This window comes from Malania oleifera, chromosome 9, assembly GCF_029873635.1.
Source record: "Malania oleifera isolate guangnan ecotype guangnan chromosome 9, ASM2987363v1, whole genome shotgun sequence".
Taxonomy (NCBI): Eukaryota; Viridiplantae; Streptophyta; class Magnoliopsida; order Santalales; family Ximeniaceae; genus Malania; species Malania oleifera.
Genome location: NC_080425.1, coordinates 80,531,090 through 80,552,105, shown reverse-complemented (window position 1 = coordinate 80,552,105; position 21,016 = coordinate 80,531,090). Strand labels below are relative to the sequence as shown.

The 21,016-nt window shown below is 36.9% G+C and overlaps 1 protein-coding gene across 5 annotated transcripts in view; it reads left to right on the top strand.

The window, feature by feature from the left end:
• The window catches only part of LOC131164415 (uncharacterized), a 60,907-nt gene extending 40,913 nt beyond the window's left edge, over nt 1-19,994 (top strand). For 2 of the 5 annotated variants that reach the window (XM_058121580.1, XM_058121581.1), the window contains 7 exons: nt 1,681-1,836; nt 7,142-7,219; nt 16,117-16,155; nt 17,384-17,466; nt 17,807-17,879; nt 18,926-19,066; nt 19,670-19,994. In XM_058121580.1, coding sequence (XP_057977563.1) covers nt 1,681-1,836; nt 7,142-7,219; nt 16,117-16,155; nt 17,384-17,466; nt 17,807-17,879; nt 18,926-19,066; nt 19,670-19,804 — 705 coding nt within the window. In that variant the 3' untranslated portion in view covers nt 19,805-19,994. Of the gene's footprint in view, nt 1-1,680; nt 1,837-7,141; nt 7,220-16,116; nt 16,156-17,383; nt 17,481-17,610; nt 17,713-17,806; nt 17,880-18,925; nt 19,292-19,669 lie in introns of those variants that run through there. The other 3 variants (XM_058121582.1, XM_058121583.1, XM_058121584.1) reach the window with 3 other exon arrangements.
• Nucleotides 19,995-21,016: the final 1,022 nt, after the last annotated feature.

Below are 21,016 nucleotides of genomic sequence, written 5' to 3'. Positions count from 1 at the left end.
TTAAGTACCTTTCTATATGGAATTTTCCTGTTGTGGTATGGCTTTCATCCTCATGGTTGGGGCTCTTATGTTATAAGTAGTCTTGGCCTAATGAGCTATTTGTTTGTGTTTGTGTGTTTTGTTTTTTGTTTTTTGGATGGGGTTGTGGTGGGCAAGTATTAAATTTTATGAAAGGGTTTTAAGAAAAAATGCATGACAATTTATAATTTTAGAACCTGTGGTAGATCAGTTCCTCCTCACTAAGTCTATGATCAATGTTGTCGCCCCATAATCATATAAATTTTGGTTTGTGCCAAGGATCTTGTGTCAAAAGTTTTGGATGGGACTCTTGTGTGGGGCATTTGCCTTTTTATTCGTTGTTCCTCTTTTTGTTGGTCTTAACTCTTAAGTAAACTTGTTTTGCTCCTCTATCATAATGGCCCCAGTTGAAACTTCTCAATTTCAGAGGAAGTTGTGTGCTAGTAGTATTTTTGGCGATGTGTCCATCACTTTAATTTCTCTGGTAACAGTTACTCTCATCATTCAAAGTCTTATTTGGCAGTGGCCTTAGGGAGCTTAACACCTGCAACCTCTTTTAAAAGTCGAGTAGGGAAGGACCGTTTGTCTCCTGGCATTGCTGGCATTTGAATTTCAGTATGAAGGATAGTGAAGCAATTTATCATAGTTTCTCCTTCATTTATTCTCTCTATCCATGTCTGCTCCCTCTCCCCCTCCTCCCCCAGACCTACCACACCAAATGCTTGTATGAGGCTAGGGGTTACTGCAGAGTTGTCAGGGCATTGGCTGTGGCACTTTTCATAATGGATTTGAACAGGTTCACACTTGTTTTCCCTCTTTACAGGAATCTTACTGTGAAATTGCCATGCAAGGGTAGGTTAAAGCAATATAGTATATAATATCAGATGTTTTTTTGTTTTTTTGTTTTGGAGGGGGCTGGGGGTGTGGAGGAGAAGCGGGAAGGAACTATAGTTGTTGTTTGGCGGGGACTGCTCTGACAGGACTAGATTACTTTTGGGAAGTCTTTTAGTTTATTTTCATTGCTATGGTAATTTGTGGATGTGACTTTCAAGTCACCTGAATTGTAAGCTGAAGGGTCCGCAGAACTCATCTCACATAGTTAACGAGGCCCTAAATAATTCACATCACATGGATTCTGGATTTTTTTCTGATCCCAAGATTGGCCAACCTCGATACGAGCTTTCCAGTTGGACGGGAGCCCTTGAACTGAAGAATTATATTGGGAACATGATCCTTTATAGCTTTGATTTTCTGCATTTTCTGTAGCTGTTTCTTTTGGTATCGTTTTCTGTATTTCTCTTAGTGATTTTTCTTCTCTATTTAGTTGGTGTAGATTCCCTTCTCCATTTTGTTCCTCATTTTTCCTTTACTACCCCCCACCTCCCCCCTCCCCCCCAAAGAAAAACCACCTGAACGATTCAGCCAATTGTATTGGTTTCTTTTTACCATTTGTTTTTTCATGGAATAGATTTATGACAGCATTTAGGCTTTTATGCATAAAAAATTTTTCTTTACCATTCATACACAAAAGAAAAGTCCTATAAGTCTGAAGGATATGTTGAGTTGAAGTGAAATATTTTTACTGCACCATAATAAAAGTAACAATGTGGTACATCATCTTTGTTGCTCTTTATTGACCAAAGCATAGTTTCTTGATTTCAGCTTGGAGTATTTGAAATGTCACAATCAGGACTGCAAGCTGTTATGAACCCCAGTGAGATATTCTTAAGTGAGCAGCACCCAGATTCAGACTGTTTAGCTGGACTAGCTGTCGCTGTAATAATGGATGGATCCAGGGCTTTTCTTCTTGAAATTCAGGTATTTCTTTCTACCAGTTTTCTCTTCACGTCTCTGTATTTTTTTCTTCTTCAAATATATATAAATTATGTTTACCTTCTCTAACTTGGTCATTATCAATTTAATGAGTTGATGAAGTCAAATTTCCTAGCCTCATTTTAGGATCAGTGTCATTTAAATTGTTTGAATATTGAATTTTGTTTGCTTGCCTGGGGATTATAGATGCTGGATTGTGTTGCATGGAAGTTCTATATTTTCAAACCATCATAAATGTTCTTGATCATTATGTGCCTGAAAAGTACTTGCATGTCCGTAGTTATCTTCAGAAATTACTTTTATGGGATTTAATTAACTACGATCTAAGTTCTCTGCCGGAAACCATAATGATGTGTGGAACGTAGGATAAGCTAAAAATTTGTGGTTGGCTTTGTTGAGTTGGAGATAACATGAATGTAAAAAACATAATGGGGATATTCTTTTGATCCATAGTCAGTGGTAGGGTTTTATCTTGCATAGTGGATCTCCTTGTTGGAATATGTTTAATGAAGATGCCTTTGATAGAGTTTGTGGCCTTCGTACTTGATAGTCAAAAGATTCCTCCAGTATGGGTCACTGGCTAGTCAGTCTTTTTGGACCAAAGAGATGCTTGTATTACACTTGATGGATTTGGATCTCACTAGGGGCAGGAGCATTGCCTTTTGTTCGTTTCAGATCAGCTAATTTGGAAGCTGATACTATGGATGAAAGGGCTAATTAACGTTAATAATTGTGCAATGGCAGGTTGGGTGAGATTCCTTTTGGGTGGATTGGTGTTTCTACCTTTCCTTAGAGAATGATAATATGTGCTCTGCTTTGTGCACTTCTTCCTTCCTGATTTCACTCACTACAAAGAAGACAAATTATCCAATTATAAAGGCCTTAATGCAGAGCCTATAGTTGTTCAAAATTGCTTCTAAACTAGGAAGTCATATAAGAATAGAACCTTGTGTTAGTTAAATTTCAATGCATCAAAATATGTTCAGATTAGTAATTCAAAGGGGGATACTGAACTGAGAATTAAAGTTGGTGGTCAATAAATTCAAAAAGGTAAACTTCATTACTTTGGATCAATCATTTTAGCAAAGCGGGAGAATTTTTTTAGGACAGCTCTAAGACCAGTTATATGGATAAATGTTGGGAAACTGACAATTAAAAAAGGTGCTTAGTATGTTAGGCTTTTACCAATCAAGGATGAGGGAATGTACTTAGCCTTAGTGTGCAGGGGAAGAGATTTTTTCCATAACTCGTATCTATGTGGTGGCTTGCTCATAGAACAGAACAATTTAGAGAAGTACATGTGTGGCAGTTTTCTCCTGAACCCTGAAGACTACGATTATTCTGAATTTGAGTAGGTTTGACTGTTGTGAATCTAGAGTGTTTTTATCTGCTCTAATTGTTCGCCTTTTACCGTTGGTGCCAATTACAGTTGCTTGCTGACCCATTCTAGGATGGTGAAAGCACCAATCAATTTGGCATATACATAATGTTGTATTTGTGTGGCTCTTATACTTAGTGGAGTTCATAAACAAAGGAAGGAAAAACATATGAATGAGGTCTTTGTGTTGTGTAGCAGGGGACTTGTCAACGAGTGGGTTTCATTCATCGATGAGGAGATACCGAGAGCTAGAAAAGTTCAGACATTTGAGATACCAAGAGCAGAATTTCAGCACTCGTCGATGAGAAGGCATCACTTGTCGACAAGTGCTCTCGGGGCTGCGAGAATGAATTCAAATTTTGAATGGGAACGTTGGGATGGTTGGGTATTTGGAGGGAAACCTCTATGGGCTTGTTAAATATACTATTATGAGTATATTGTAGAGAGCTGAAGGGGAAAGGAAGAGTGAGATCATTGAAAACTCATTGTATTGTATACTTTGATCTTCACAGTGAAATCTTTCCCGATTGCACCCTTGGATGTAGGTTTTTGCCGAACCACGTAATTCCTGGTGCCGTTTCTCTTATTATTGCTTTCTTTATATTGCTATGGTTGTGGAAGTATTCTATATTCACCATTTAGATTGTTGCAAGTGTATGTTTGATTCTTTACACAATATACGTATTCCGCTGTGCATTGTTTAAAGGGGCATTTTTCGCAACAATTGGTATCAGAGAGAAGTTGTAATGGCCTCTACATTGAAGGATCTCTTGGTGCAACAAGGTATGGTGAAAATTTTATATAGAATTCAACCGGATAGCATGGATGTAGCGACTTGGAATGAATTGGGAGCAACCATTCAACTTTGTTTGGCTAATGATGTATTGTATCACGTCATGAATGAGAATTCTCCGAAATTAGTTTGGCGAAAACTGGAATGCCGATATATGTCTAAGGGTTCGTCAAAATCTGCAAGTGTAGTGGCAGAAGATTCAAAATGTAGTGATAAAGATATGCTATGTGTTTCATCGGGTTCGGAGTGCCTCACGGGTGATTCTTGGATCTTAGATACTGGATGCTCTTATCCTAGAAAATGGTTTTACATCTACAGGTCAGTATATGTTGGTTGTATTTTGATGGAAAATGATATTTCATGCAAAATATTTGTTATTGGAAATGTCAAAATTAGAATGTATGATGGTGTTGTAAAAGCCATACGTGATGTAAAGCATGAATTGGGTCTAAGGAGGAATGTTATTTCATTGGGTACTTTAGACTGTAATGGATATTGCTACAAGTCTGAATGTGGAGAAATGAAAGTGTGTGAAGGTGACTCGATAGTGATGAAAGGAGAAAAAGTAGCAGGAAATATCTATGCACTACAGGATGTCACGGTTGTAGGTGGATCTGCAGCTGTTGAATTTGAGTCAGATATCTTGTGGCATATGTGGGTAAAGCATATGGGTGACTACATGTATTCAGATGTTTGGGAATGGATGATGACAGTATCAGGGGATAGACATGTGTATTTCGTGTGTTTATCACGAAGGGTCTTGATGTACTTCATGCAGTGGCTGAGGTGGAGAACCAGATTGGGAGAGAGATTCTCAAGTCAAGCATTGGAGCTGAGTACGTTGGTTTTTTTCAAGGAGTGTTGTGAGCTGGGCAGATCATATGCAGGGCTTGCAGGGTACTTCTTGGTGAAGTCAGTGAGTATGACACGTTTCTCGTGTGACCGATCGCCAAAGGTATCGCTAGATGGGAGAGTTGTAGGTGAATTATGGGCAGGTTTTGTGATAAACTACTTGGTTGTGAGTGGATGTCCACTGGTGCACTATTCTAGTGATGAGGGATCTAGGCTTGGTGTTATGTTTGGACAGTATACTTTTCTGGGGTATTAGAAAGGTGAGTTCAAGCTGGGTGATCATGTGGCAAACAAAGGGGTGATTGAGGATATGATTTTTGTTGATGAAGTCATGGAGCAACGTACTTAGGTAAAGGAAGAGAAACAAATGCCAGAAAATTGCAGTAGTAGCAATCATGTTATTCAAGTGGAGTTAGGGACTCAGGGCAGAAATGCAGGGAGTTCTATCTCGGGTCAACAGTATTACGGTATGAATGGGCGTGTGATGCAGGTGGAGCTACAAACTCAGGGCAGAGATGGTATTGGTCATATTGCATGGAGTTTCAGCTTTGGAGACCAGAACATTCACGGTGGGCCCATGTACACTATCAAACCACCACTCAGGTATAAATTTGGCATTCTGGTGTTTCATGTATTCATTACTGCCAGCAGTAAGGTTTCTACTATTTTTCAAGTTGCAATGCATGACAAAGGGAAAATAGGTGGATGATTGCTATGGTGGAGAAAATGGAGGTATTGCATTTGTACCAGGTGTGTGAGTTGGTGAGGCTTCTAGTTGGGAAGAGGATGATAGAATGCAATGGAGTAATGTATCTGCAGTGTGTGAATAATATGTTATTGGCTGGAAATGTATTAACTGAGGCTAATCAGATGGGAACTCTGTTGAAAGTTTTTGACATGAATCTGCTGGGTATGACCAAGTTGGGTCTTGGTTTGCTGATTCTCATGGACAAAGCTGTAGGGAGATTAGAGTTATCTCAAGGTGGTTTTGTAGACAGGGCTATAGGGAGATTCGTGTTATTTCAAGGTGGCTTTATGGATGGAACTGCGGGGAGACTTTGTTTGTTGTCTTAAGGGGGTTCTGTGGAGAATCAATATGGAATGTCTATCACTTGGTACCCAATGACGGGTTGTGATGTTCGGGATATGTCAAAAGTCTCCCATGGTTGTGCAATGGGGTGTTTTAGTAGGCAACATAGTGAACTGTCAGTTGTTAGATTTGTTGAAGACTATGCAGGGGGCTTTAGTGATATAAGGCTTGCAACAGTTTTTTTGTTAATTGTTGTGGGAAGGACTTGTTGGAAGCCTAGAGTGAAGTTTTCAGGTGCTGCTTCTACAATTGTATCGGGGTTGATGCTAGAAGTTGAAGCTGCCATCGGCAAGTTCAAGTGGCGTTGCTTGGACTTGGTGCATGTCTCCAAGTGCTAGAAAGGAGAAAGTCCCAACCGAACGTTCTAAGTTCAAGGTGGAGCAATTAGATATGTTTTTCAGGTTCTCCTAAGGGGCGTATAATCGTCAAGGTGGAGATTGTTGTATTTGTGTGACTCTTATACTTAGTGGAGTTCATAAACAAAGGAAGGAAAATCATATGAATGAGGTATTTGTGCTGTGCAGCAGGGGACTCGTCGACGAGTGGGCTTCATTCGTTGACGAGGAGATACCGAGAGCCGGAAAAGTTAAGACATCTGAGATACCGAGAGCAGAAATTCAACACTCGTCGACGAGAAGTCGTCGATAAGTGTTCTCCAGGGGGAAAATGAATTTAATTTTTGAATGGGAATGTTGGGACGGTTGGGTATTTGGAGGGAAACCTCTATGGGCTTGTTAAATATACTATTCTAAGTATATTGCAGAGAGTTGAAGGGGAAAGGAAGAGTGAAATCATTGAAAACTCATTGTATAATATACTTTGATCTTCATAGTGAAATCTTTCCCGATTGCTTCCGTGGATGTAGGCTTTTACCGAACCACGTAATTCCTGGTGTCGTTTCTCTTATTATTGCTTTCTTTATATTGCTATGGTTGTGAAAGTGTTCTGTATTCACCATTTAGATTGTTGCAATTGTATATTTGATTCTTTACACAATATACATATTTCGTTGTGCATTGTTTAAAGGGGCATTTTTCACAACACATAAATATACGCATACAACTATAAGAATCAGATTTCCTCAGCAGTTTTCGTGGCTTTTATTTGCTTACTGTTCACCTTCATCACTCTTTCTCCTACAAGTAATTATCTAATGATAGGCATAGTTTCTATGCAGGCATTGTGTTTATCTGGTTCATCAGTTGCAAGGCACACTAATGGGGTTCAAGCAAGCAGAGCTGACATGATAATTTCGGTAAGTCATTGTTAAAGCTGTTATCAACAATTTTTTAAATAACATGCTTGTCAAATGCTGTGGTAGTTCTTAGGCCTATTTATAAGATGTGTTCAACTGATAACTATATCAATGCACTGTCATTTTGTTTTGTTTGTTACTAATATTACAGCTATTACACACAACCAGGTCATTACATTGAGCAATTAGGAAGTTAGACCTTTCGGCAAGCTTTACCTGGTTGAAATTAGAGATAGTCTAGTAATGGGATCGTTGGAAACATACGGGGAAGTGGTAGTGAGATGATATGGAAGTAGGGAAATGGTGATTCCTAGTATATTGAGTTTGAAATATTTAGGAAGCATTCAAACCTAACTTCCAGTTGCAGACCCAGGTTACTCTAATTATTTCCTAGTAACGTGTTAATGGAGTTTTTTGATGGACTAATTATATATCCCTACTATTATTATTGAAGTTGTCTGAGCATATTTTCTGGCATTAATTCACATACATTCGGCCGGCTAGAAAAATTGCACAAAAGAAAGGAAAATAATATATACGAGTTTGTTTATTCCATTGTCGTATGTTTTTTGGATATAAGATTATTTATTTATTATGAATAAATTATCCCTTTATTTGCGTATTTCTTGTAAGCTGGATTAATTTAAAAATTCTGAAATGACGAAATTAGTGGTTGAGCTCTAATTAACGCTTGGTTTGTTGTGTTTTGGTCTATATCATGTAATTCTCAACTGCTGGGGGGAGGGGGAGGGAGGGGGTTTTGGCTGTTGTGGGAGTGTGCGGGTGAGAGCTTTTGTTAATTAATTTATCTCTAGATTGTCATTCTTCACTCTAAGTTGGTTGTGCATATATCTATTTTATTGTTTCTTTTTGTTCCCACTTTGATTGACTGCTTTTTTGATTGATTCATAAATTTAGTAAAATAGCGAACGACCTATTTAGGATAATCATTCGATTTTCCTTGTAGAAAATTTTTACCTATTTAGCATGATTGTGTTTTGTTGGTAGAAAGGCGTTGTTTCTTACTAGCTATATATCGATGCATTTATGCGTCATGGTCTGAACACTTCATACATTGTGAAAGGCCATATGGCACTAATTGTAGCACCCTTGCTTAACTAGTGCCCAAAGTATACCACGGTTTCATCACATGAACTAATTCATAACCATCGAATATAAAGTGGAAGCAATAAACAAATAAGCAAGTAGACTCGGGTGGTAAATAATAAAACAACGTAATTCATTCTTAACACCTCCATAAGCAACGCGTGTTTAGCGAGGGAGGCAAGAAGGTTAAACATGTTACAAATGCTAGTAGTTTTACAATGATTGATAAACTTTCACCTTCTCCTAAATAGCTTTCTACGCTATCCTAGCTTTGGCATTAGGAAACATAAAATTAATTGAGGAGTTATTCTCATGTTTTATGCTAATGCATTATCATTATCCATGAATAAAGCGTGTAGTACTATTTACATGATGGTTACCCATCCCATGCAAACAAGACAAGTGATCACAAGCAAGCTTAATGCCTTGAACAAGTTAGGCTCGTGACATTCTCCCCACTAGGTCGATGCCCTCGTAGATTTTGATGCCAAGTACTCTTCAACTTTGTTCACGAATAAATCCATGTCTTTCGCTTACATATAGCTGATTTCTTCATCTCCAAAACCTTTCCACTTAATTAAGAACTTGTGTCGCTTGTTCCTTGATGTGAACTCTTTGTCTGCAAGGATGGCTTCAACTTCTCTTTTGTTAGGTTGTACTATCTTCAGTAGTTCTTTGGTTAACAAACTTCTACCTGGATCTTCAGTGTCGGTGATGAATGGTATTAGATAACCACTTTACACAAATGCTTAAGCTATTACGTTATGGGCCAATAATGTATATCAAGCCTTAATACTCCCCCACATGTGTAGCTTGACAAAGCTATTTCCACCAGCTACGGTAGTGGCAAAGCACTACTGAGCAATTCATTTTAAATCTTAGGGGAATGAGGGTTACTAGTGTCGTTATTCATTCATTTGACATTATCGCCAAGCCTTAAGCTCTGCTTTTGGGAGGACCCTACTAGTTGGTATTTATTTAGTTGTTCTTGCCAACACTAGCAGAGATAAACAAATGACAAACAACACCCATTATAAGGAATAAGATAATTCTTGACAAGCAAATAATAAATGCGGGGCAACAAACTAGAACCTAGGACCTCTTGGTAGCTTGGCTCCTGTACCATGTTAGATTCACTTTACCCAAAAGCTTAAGTTGTTAGGTTGTGAACTAACAATGTATATCAAGCCTTAACAAATGACTTGAGGCAGCTAACATGAAACACATAATACACATTCATCCAAATTGGAGGATCAAATTTGTAAGAGTAGTACAAATGGGGACTAGTCCTTCATATTTGCAAAGTAGTTTCCTATCTCAACTTTGAAGTAACTTGATCTATTTTGAATGGAGTTTAATGAGCACCAAGTCACCCATGTTGAAGTGCAACTTTTCCCTTGATTTGCCCACTTCTTCATTCGCTTGGAAGCTTTATCCAAGAAAGCTATGGCAATCTTCGTGTTCTATCTCAATTCTTTGGAGAAGATGTATGCTCATAGACTCTTTCCTATGTAAGTTTCTTACCCATTATGTGAGGTAATAGCGGCTACTGGCCTGTTACAAGCTCAAAATGACTCTTGTTGGTTGTTGAGTTTTATTGGGAATTGAAATAGAATTGAGCCACCTCAAGTAGCTGCACCCAATTCTTTTTGTTGGCATTGACGAAATGGCACTTGTTGTCCTCTAGTAGTCCATTGAATCTCTATCTTATCTTGGGTGGTAGCTTGAAGAGATGTCAATTTGTGAACCTAGGATTTTGAAGAGTAATGTCAAGAAGTTCCCTTTGAATCTTGTGTCTCGATCATTGATGATATCTTTGTGAACACCCAGGGCTTAACCACATGTTTGAAAAACAAGTAGTCTGTCCCCTCTTTTGAACAACATTTCGGTGCGAGTATGAAAGTATCGTATTTCAAAAACTTGTCTATAACCAGGAGTATAGATCTTCATTTCGGACTCTAGGTAGGTTGGTGATGAAGTCAAGTGAGACACTCCCACAGTATCGTTGGTAGTTGAAGAGGCTCTAACAGCCCTGTGATCTTTTTTTGCTCCATCTTATCTTGCTAGAAGGTGAGACATGTTCAAGTATATTCAACCACCTCATCACGCATGTGTGGCTAGTAATACCTTTGCTTTGTGATTCCATTTTTGATGGCTTGCCCACATGGTGTCATAACACTCTCTTAGCAATGCTTTCCTCCAGTCTTCAGCTCAACACACAAAGAGTTAGTTACCATGTGTCATCAACGATTTATCGTCTAACTAGAATTGGCACACTTTGCCCTCTTCCACCAACTTCATTAGGCTTTAGGCTACTTGATTTTTGATTAGGTTCTCCTTAATGTTCTTACGCGTTTTCATGGTAACCTTACTGTCAAGTGTGTTACTAGTTATAAGGTTGCAAGCTCAACCTTCTTGCTCAATGCATCCATGACTTGGTTCACGCACCCTCTTTGTGCTTAATAAGAAAATGAACTCCACTAGGAATTCTTGCCAATGGGCTTGCTTGGGTGATAACTTAGGTTGTGTAAAAATGTTGAATAATTGGGTAAAATGGAAGACCCAACTTCAATGATAAGTCTCTCCCTCCATTTATAATATATGTCAAGTACAACACCAGTGACCATAACACCCTTACTAACTCATGCTAACATAACCAACACATAAAAATAATGCTAAATGACTAAATAACCATTAGCAGTCCCCCTCAAGCTAGAGCATATATATCATATGCTCCTAGCTTGATACAAATGAATTTCACACGAGCACCTCCCAAGGCTTTCATGAACAAATCAACAAGCTGAAACTTAGATTTCACTTGCGTGTAATGAGCTTTTGTACAAGTTTCTCCTGAATAAAGCGGCAATCAACTTCATTGTGCTTTGTCCACTCATGGAAGACTGGGTTGTAGACAATACGAATAGCAACTCAATTATCACACTCCAACTTTATAGGCTGAGAATGTGGAAAACTTAGTTCTTTCAACATGTTCTTCAACCAAACAAGTTCACATGTAGTGTGCTCCATAGCCCTATACTTTGATTCAACACTTGACCTAGCCACCACAGTTTGTTTCTTACTTTGTCAAGACACTAAATTACCACCAACAAAGATACAATACCCAGTTATATGCCTAAATATGTAATAGACCTGTACCTGGTGCGCCTTTGAGATATCTTAAAATGTGAATTACTACAAGGAACTATGTTTTTAAGGAATCGAGAAACTGACTCATAACACTTGTTGCAAAGCATATATTTGGCCGATTAACTATGAGACAATTCAAATTTCTAACAAGTCTTCGGTATCAACTTGGGTTAGGCAACAAATCACCCATATTTGGCATTAACTATTGGGATCCATGGGCTTATCAACAGGTTTGGATCCTAATAGCCGTGTCTCATCTAAAAGATCAAGAACATACTTCCTCTGTGACAAGACAGATCCTGTACAAGATCTTGATACTTCTATACCCAAAAAGTACTTTAATGGTCCAAGTCTTTGGTCTAAAACTAACTTTATAGAATACGTTTTAGGCCTTGGATGCCTCAATCATCGTCACTAGTGATCACAATGTCATCCACATACACAACAAGCAAAATCCTACTAGATGGAGTATGACGATAAAATACAGAATGATCTATTACAGACTCGTCAGAGGCCAAACTCAAGTACTACAACGCTAAATTAGAGAAACTGTGCTTTGGGAGATTGTTTTAATCAATACAATGATTTCTTAAGTTGACACATAGCCCCTTGAGCAACAAACCCAAGTGGTTACTCTATATTTACCTCCTCATAAAGATCACCATGTAGGAAAGCATTCTTCACATTTAATCGATGAATGACAAGTAGTGGCTAAAGAGATGAACAAACATATTGAGGCAAGTTTTGCAACCATAGAGAATGTGTCTGAATAATCCAAACTATACACTTGAGTATATCCCTTAGCAACAAAGCGGGCCTTCAAACGAGCCATAGAACCATCAGTGTTTCATGTTATACACCCAACGACAACCAACCACAAACTTATCAAGAGGACGAGGTACCAAATCCCGCATATCATTATCAGGTAGCGCACGCATCTCTTCAACCATTGCAGTCCTCTACCCAAAAAGGAATGAGGTTTCAAAAATAGATTTTTGAAGAGCAACAAAAGACAGAATACTAACGAAACAGTAATATCTGGGTGACAAAAAAAATCATGACAAACAAAATTAGAGACTGCATGTTGGGTACAATTGTGTTTACCTTTTTGAACAATTATAAGAAGATCAACGTCATGGGAAATAAGATCATCTGAGGAGGGAACTAGAGGCGCAATAGTTGAAGCTGGAGGAGGCTCTTCTCCCTTTCGTTGGTGTGTGTATAGCTGCAAATTGGGATGATCCAAGCAATGAGAAGGACTCAAATTGGATGAAGATGTAGGAGAATTGGGCGTAGATAATAGATCAGGATCTAGAAGGCTAGGCAGAGGAAGGGACTCATCAAGATCAATTGAACTCAAGGAATCAGAGTATAGGAGTATACTCAAAAAAGATGATATTAGCAAAGACAAAGAATCAATGTAAATTGGGCTATAACATTAGTATCTCTTGAGTATAGGAGTAGCTCAGAAAAACACATTTGATAGCACGACTGTGCAGGCAATGGGAGGAGAAAGTAACTCAAAGTAGTAAAGCCCATGATCCTCGTGTCTTGTGCCAATTGTCTTCCTCGTCTTCAGAACTTGAATGACCACAAAATTTGGAAAGAAAGTGATAGACTAATTTAGTGACTTTGTAAGCTTACTAACTGACACGAGATTGAAAGGGGATTTAGGAATGTAGAAAATAGGAGAAATAGAGATAGAAGGAGTAGGATTTACTGTTCCTATCCCCTTAACAACAATAGTGGACTCATCAGTAAGGGTAACTTGAGGTAGCTTTTTAGGATGCTGGAGGGTAGAAAAGAAGTTGGTTGTACCTGTTATATGGTCAGTGATAGTAGAATCGATAACCCAAGGACTGGTGGGAAAGATATCAAATGACATAAGGGCTGTAGGATTACCTTTCTGTGCAAAAGATGCTTGTTGAGACGATTGCCACTATAGAAACCTTGAATACTCCTTTGATATAGTTGCAGTACGCTGTTTACTCAAACAATTGAGTGATTAGGGAACCATACTTTTGAGATTTGCAAATTCCATTCCAACACTCACAAACGTAGACCAATGATAAAAAGATTAGTTGCTGGAACAATCAGACTTAACTACGAACAAGGTGGGCCACCATGAATGAGTCACAAATAAAATCAGTACAAGGCTGCCATAACACCAAGAAATTCAGACACAGCCCCAGGAAACCAACACACCACACTGGAACAATTGAAGAGGTGAACCACTGAAACTACCACGGACAAATCTCCGACAACCTTATCTAACACTGCCAAGCCTCGCGAAAACAGCTTATGAACTCTGCAAGAAACCAACACACAGCACTGGAACAATTGGAGAGGTGAACCATCGAAACTACCACGGAAAAATCACTAACAAACTTATGTAACACCACCTTAGCGTCATCATCTCTTTGTGCCCCCTCTTCAATGGAAGCTTGTAATGCATTGAGAGATGACTTGTGCAGGCGATAATCAGCAATTCTATTAGGGTCTCAACATAAGAAGTGTGCCAGCAACATAAGAAGCATGCCAGCTTACCCTTACCACTGGGTGTATTGAAAGACCGAAATAATGAAGCTTCCTTTGAGTTTGATGCCTTGGTGTCGACTCCTCCATGTTTGGGATCTTTCTTGAAAGACTTTCCACTATTTCCACCCAACATGCTGCTCTCCTTGAACATTGTGAAACTCTCTCCAATGTAGTCATTCAAGCATTCCACAACTACCTGTGTAGCAGGCAAGTCTTAAACTCTTTGTAGATGAAGCCAACTATCAAGCACAAATCATTCATTCTGTATCTCATCCTACTTGGCATGCCGCCATAGCTTAGTATCACCACTCAAGTACATTGTTGCTATGGGTGCTTCGCCTCCTCTAAGCTTGCCCCTGCTGCAAGAAAGAATTGCTCCATTTCAAATTGTAAATTCTCCAACTCCTTAGCATCACAGGCACCCCCATATTCTTGGGGTTCTAGCACCCTTGTTCTTCCATTTTTTATCCTCATAGAATTAGAATTCGCAATACCATGCACCATCAAGTTCATCTTGGCATTAAGATCCCCCATTTGAATCTCTAAAGCTTTTATTGTAGCACAAAAGTCCTTTGACATTTCAATGATAGAATCATGTTGATGTTGTTGTGATCTCTACAATACATCAATGCGTTCAGAAAGTCTGGCCATCTCCATGGCCACATTGTTGCTTTTCTCAGCTGGCACCTCTTGCATTTCAATTCCCTTGATATTGGTTTGCATACAATGCTTCAGACAATTCCACAATACAAAAGCAACCGAATTCACAAAGCAATTAATCAAGCTCTAATACGAACTGTTGTGAGTTGACCAGTTCACACCTTGTGAAGGGTCGTGCTGGAACTAGTTGTAGCACTCTTGCTTAACCAGTCAGAGAAATAGTATACCGCGGTTTCACCATGTGAACAAATTCTTAACCATTGAATATAAATTTAAGTGGAAGCAGTAAACAAGTAAGCAAGTAGACAAGAATCATGTGGTAAACAGTAAAGCAACATAATTCATTCTTTACACCTCTGTAAGCAACGCCTTTAGTGAGGGAGGCAAGTAAGCTAAACACATTCATAAATGCTAGTGAATTTTACAATGATTAATGAACGCTTACCTTCCCTTAAAAGAGTTTTCTATATTATTTTAGCTCAGACACTGGGAAATATAAAATTGACCCGAGGAGTCATACTCCCATTTTACACCAAGGCATTATCACACTTAATGAATAAAATTACTTGATGGTTACCCATGGCATGTACACAAGACAAGTAGTCACAAGCAAATATATGCCTTGAGCAAGCTCAACTCGTGATAGTGTGCCATAAACAACTGTTTTTTTTTTCCCACATACTTTCAAAATAAGAAATTCTAAATACACAAAGTTGATAATAGATTTTGTTTTTGTTTTTTTTTTAATTTTTTAAATAATAATACTGCACTTGGGTGCGTAATTAATGTTCTCTACATATTTATTGAACACAGTAACTTTTATAGCGCATTAAATGCACATATTTATGGTACCCCAAAATAATCTGTAAGAATGTATTAATTATCATTGCAAAGGAGCATTGTTTTTCATACAGGAGCTGCCTCTTTTTCTTTTGTTAGAAGGGAGGCAAAGCCTTGGGGACATGATCACACATCCAACACCTTGGAAGAGCAGCTAGATGTAGGTGGGAGTGCTTACCACAGAGCTTATCCTAAGCAGAGCTTATCCTTCTCCTTTAGCCTCTTCTTTTATTGTGCTGAATTCAGCCTATTCTGCCTCATCTATCATACAGGAAATGAACTTTACATAATACTTGTAGATTTGATTGTCAATAAAGGCTAGAAAAGAAGATAAATTTTGTATTTTCAATATTTTAGACCTTGAGAAACTAAAATATCTTCAGCGTTGCATCAGCTGTATGCCTTGCTTGAAGTGAGTTTCCAACATTAAATGCAGGTTTCCTAATTTTTCTTGTTGACAATGTTATTCTAAATTCAGGGATCGGGGCTGAATAATTGATCTCATTGTGCTGCTTTTATTGCAGCTTGCTTGGATGCTGGCTGAGTATATGATACTGCTGATACTGCAATAATGAACTGACGGTTTTATGTATCTCAATTTGTAGGTTCTCATGAAGCAAGCTGGTCTGAAGCTCCAAGAGAATGTACTTTTAACACTTGTTTTTTCACTTTTTGCCTTCTATAAATTGATTTGCGAGTTTTCATCTTCCATCTTGTTTTTCTCTTCTTGGTCACTTTTTTGAGGGAGAAATTTAAAATTTTAGAAGTGCCAAAATATGTGGGAATGAAGCAAAGGTTTATGGAGATACTGGTTGAGTGGAGAATTATCATGATATTAATTGTGAAACTTTTTTAAGTAAAGGGAAAATTTGAATGAATAGAATGTGGCACACATAATGACACCGATCCACATGATTTTATAAATATGAAAATGCACCTGCTGATATTGGAGTGTAGCTGGTGGGCTCAAGAAAAAAATGTTTGAATGGAAAGATGAGGAAAGATTTGAGGAAAGAAGACTTACTATACTCTTATGAATGCTAATATCTAATCAAACAATAATGGTTTATGTAGGGTTCTTGCCATCTCCAAACTCTTTTAAAGAAGTATATCTAAATGATATAGAATACAATGTAGTGGATAAAAAAAGCTTCAGTATGTTGAATGTTGCATGGAGTTCATCATCAGAGCTTATTTCTTTTTTCTTTTCAATTTCATTATGCAAGGACAAAGAAGCTTGTCCTCCAATTTCACAAAAAAAAGTGCTAGTCCCAAGAAAAACTGGCCAGTTCCCATAAATTGATGACTTTTTATGTTCCGATGCGTAGAACCTAAACAAAATTGAATTGACCATTTTTCAAGAGCTAGACCTCAGCATGTTTGATTTGAAGAGTTTGATCAGAACTCATGTCTTTGTGCATGTGTTTTTTCAAAAAAAACTTGTTTCAACTGTGGGCCTTTGACACTTCTTTAAAACAAACTTTTGGAAAGATATGTTGTTTTTGGGATTGTTTTCAATTGTTAGAAAATCCCATGGTCAAAAGCTTAGAAAAATAACAATTTTTTGTTTATTGAAAATGGCCTGTTTTTGGAAAGTTATTGAAAAGAGCTTTCTAAAATGCCCTCCTAAATTTGTTTTTTGGTGTTGTTTCATTCTCTGTTTTTTTTTTTTTTTTGAAAATGTTGAACTTATATAGAAAACATCATTCAGTTTGTGCTTGAGAATGGACTATATTTTATTTTCTGGAAATCCAAGACTGTACATTTTCTTTTCATATCAACTCAAGTGATAGTCAGGATTGTTCTGTGCATTATATTGTGTGTTCATTTTTTAAAAGTTTTTGAAAATATTCTTTCCCTTTTCTATTGCAGGCCATCTTTTTGAATGTTGTTAGTGGGGTGACGATGTCAGAGACTGCTGGGGATCTTGCAATAGCAGCAGCAATATGCAGCAGGCATGTGTGCTATTGTATAATTTCAACTCAATTACCTGTGTCAACCTTTTTTTTTTTTTTTTGGATAAAGATAATAATTAAACAAATTTAACTAAAAAATCTAATTCCTTTTGGTCTATGCCTTTTCACTTGCACACTTGGTAGATGCAACTTGAGGTTATCAAACAAAAAATATACAATACGGTGATATATTTTTGGTGTTGCCTAGAAGTTCAGACTTGTAACAGAAGATCTTGTGCTCACCAAGTATCTCATCTGAATTTTCTTTCATCTTTTTCTTTCTGAGTCTATCTAACGATGTTTCAACTAATTGTTATTGTTGAAACCTCTTATGGTTCAGCTTCTTGGAGTTTCCTATTCCCTGTACTGTTGCTTTTATTGGAGAAATTGGCCTTGGTGGGGAGCTTCGCATGGTATGCCTATTCTTTCATGTTAGGCCACTTGATGTGTTTTCAATTTTAAATTTAATTCAGACACTGTTACAACTTTCTGGATGTGCCCTATAGTAATTCAAAGATACTGCTATTGTTTGTGAATTTGGATGGTGATGCTTTTGAGCAACTGAATTTATTCTCAATATGAGACTTTTGAGCTATAAGGAATGGTGGATTCCCTAAGCTTGGCCCTTTGCATGATTAGTGTTAATCATAATAGACCATCTCATTATTTGTACATATGAAACAGATACATGTATTATTGTGTATTAGAGAACATTATTCATTTCTTTCAGACCTATTTGGAATTCAAAAAATATTAGGGAAAGGAAAGGAAAACATCAAGGAATCCAAATTTTCATGTTTGGTTATCGAGGAAAGTGATAAAGTAAATAAAAAATATACCAAATCTATGAACAAAAAATTGATTTTACACATCATTGATATTTAATTTTTCTTAATTTTTAGTCATAGGAAAGCAAACTTTTATTTTTGATAGTACTTTATATAGAAAAAAAATACAATAAAAAATAAGTTTTCTTCTTATTTTCCTTTCCTTTACTTTTCCCAAACAAAATCCTTAATCCAAGACTCCTTAGAATCTTGGGGAACAGCCCCTCCATGCAGGAGTAGGTTGGGCTATTTTGGAACCCCACTTCCTAGGACCTTGCTTAGCCAGAGTTGTAGGTAATAGTCTTGTTAATACAATTGTTTTTAAGAAACAAATGTCATTTGTCAAAAAGAGCTTTCTAATCATTGCATTCTAGATATATTTCTACCTCGAGAACTGTGTATTAAAAAAAAAGAAAAAAGAAAAGAAAAGAAGGTTCCAAAAATCTGAGGTCAATTGCTAGAAGTGCCCTCACGCTGAATATATAGTAGTCATTCATATTATTACATGCTGAAATCTTTTAATCGTATTGGAAATTTACTTGCATCGCACCAGAATATTGGTTTTTGTTTGTTTGCTTGTTCACCTATTCATGTGTTTTTTTTTTTTCTTTTCCCCTTTGCAACGTCTGCAGGTACCCAGAATGGAGAAGAGGGTAAGCACTCTGGCAAAGCTGGGATACAGAAAGTGTATTGTCCCCAAATCAGCTGAGAAGCATCTAGCAGCTGTAGATTTTGGTGAGTTAAAGATTGTGGGCTGCAGGAATTTGAAAGAGGTAATCAACAGTGTTTTCACAGCGGACTAAATTAAATCTGATGTATATATTAGTTATTTTGTAGTATTTCTGTATATAATGTAACAATATATTGGCATATTGCATTTGGCATCTCTTAGAGAAAGCCCATTTCTAACATTTAAATTAAAAACAGTACTCTCCCCCCCACCCCCTTTTCAGCTGTGTATGGAGCTTTTAAAACAAAGAACTTGTCTTAATGCTCAATTTCTGGCATTGGCTTTGAGTGAAAATTATAGTTTTCAATTCTCCCCTCCAAAGAAAAGTAAAATTGGCTTATTTTGACAAAATTCAGTTGGCCAATTTCTGGAGGGCAATTATGGGTTGTTTGAATTTCAAAAAAAATCAGGGAAAAGAAAAGGAAATATGAAAAAATATTTTATTATTATTTTTGTGTTTGATTATTAAGAAAAAAAAAAAACTAAAAATAAATCGAATTAGTTAATAAAATTTTAATTTTACGCATTATGAACACTTGATCTTGCTTAAATTTTAATTATATTAAAATAAATTTTTATTTTTAGTAGTGTTTGAGTATTATAATAAAAAGAAAAATATTGATTAAAATTTTTATCTCATACGCAGGGGACGGTTAGCCCAGTCATAGGCCATGACGAATGGCAACGCTTAACATACAAGTATATCCCTAGTCCAACGTTTACCAATTTAATGGAATTTGGTTGGTTTAGGGTTGAGCATGTTTTTGTTTTAAGGAATTAGCAATAGAATTTTGTCAATGGGTGGTATTCCTTTGTTCATTTTTCACTAATGGGAGTGAGAACATTGCATGGATATAATATTTGTCAATGGAGGCATGAGCATGCTTTCTTGCCTCTGAAACGTCCATTTCAGTCTTCTGTCAAACCATTTTTTGATGACAATGAAGCTTTGCATGTTCCTGGTTTTTTTATACCTTAAATTCTTTATTTGATGGTTGCAAGCTTTTATGCTTTTATTATTCCACTCGTCCTTTTCTTTATTCTTTGTTCCAGAATTGCCGAATAAATCCCACGATGCCGAGTCTTTATTTTCTGTTTATTTTTAAGACCCGTTTGAATAAAAAATTTTAGTTGAAAAAAGAAAGAAAAAAAAAAAAGAAAATTCATTCTTCGCTATATTTTTTCTCAATATCAAATGCTACTGAAAAGTAAAAATTTGTTTTAATATTGCTTAAAGTTAAGAAAAATCAAATGTAAATCTATTGATTAATTTGATATATATTTTTTGTTTTTTTTCTTACTCTCCTTTGATAAACCAAACATGAAAAAGTAAATTCTTTTATATTTTGCTTTCTTTTCTCAAAGATTTTCTAAGTTCCAAAGATGCACTTACCGAAAGAGGAGGATTATCATTTTACTTCTCTCATGATTATTTGATTTGCAATAATGAAATAGAAATGGTCTTCATAATTCTAAAAATCTTTCATTCTGGCATGTGACTCTGTTTTGTTGGTTTAGTGGATAAATTCTGGGAAGTGCTCAGTTTGGAAATTATGGGATTTGTGGGAAGAACTTATGTTAGCATTGAGAGGGATACAATTTAAAGTGGATCATGTTTACAGGGAGGCGAATAAAAGTATAGATTTATTTGTCAAACAGGATGAATCTGGTATTTCTCGATCATATAGTTACTAGGATGATCTTCCACAATAAGTCAGGGGAATGATTCGATCAGATTTGCTGGGATTTCATTCTTTGCGCTCATAATGTTTTGTGTTAATTTTGGGGTCTTGAAGTTTATTTTTGATGTCCAAAAGCCTCAAGATTGAAACCACAATATTCCTCTACTATAAGTGAGGGGTTTTCTAATAAAGTTAGGAGGTGCCGTTCTCTTTTTTTATTTTTTTAAACCGAGAATCTGTATCTTCCTAGTCATATTTTGATAAGAAGAAGAAGAAAAAAAAAAAAAAAAAACACCCTTGATGCTTTATTA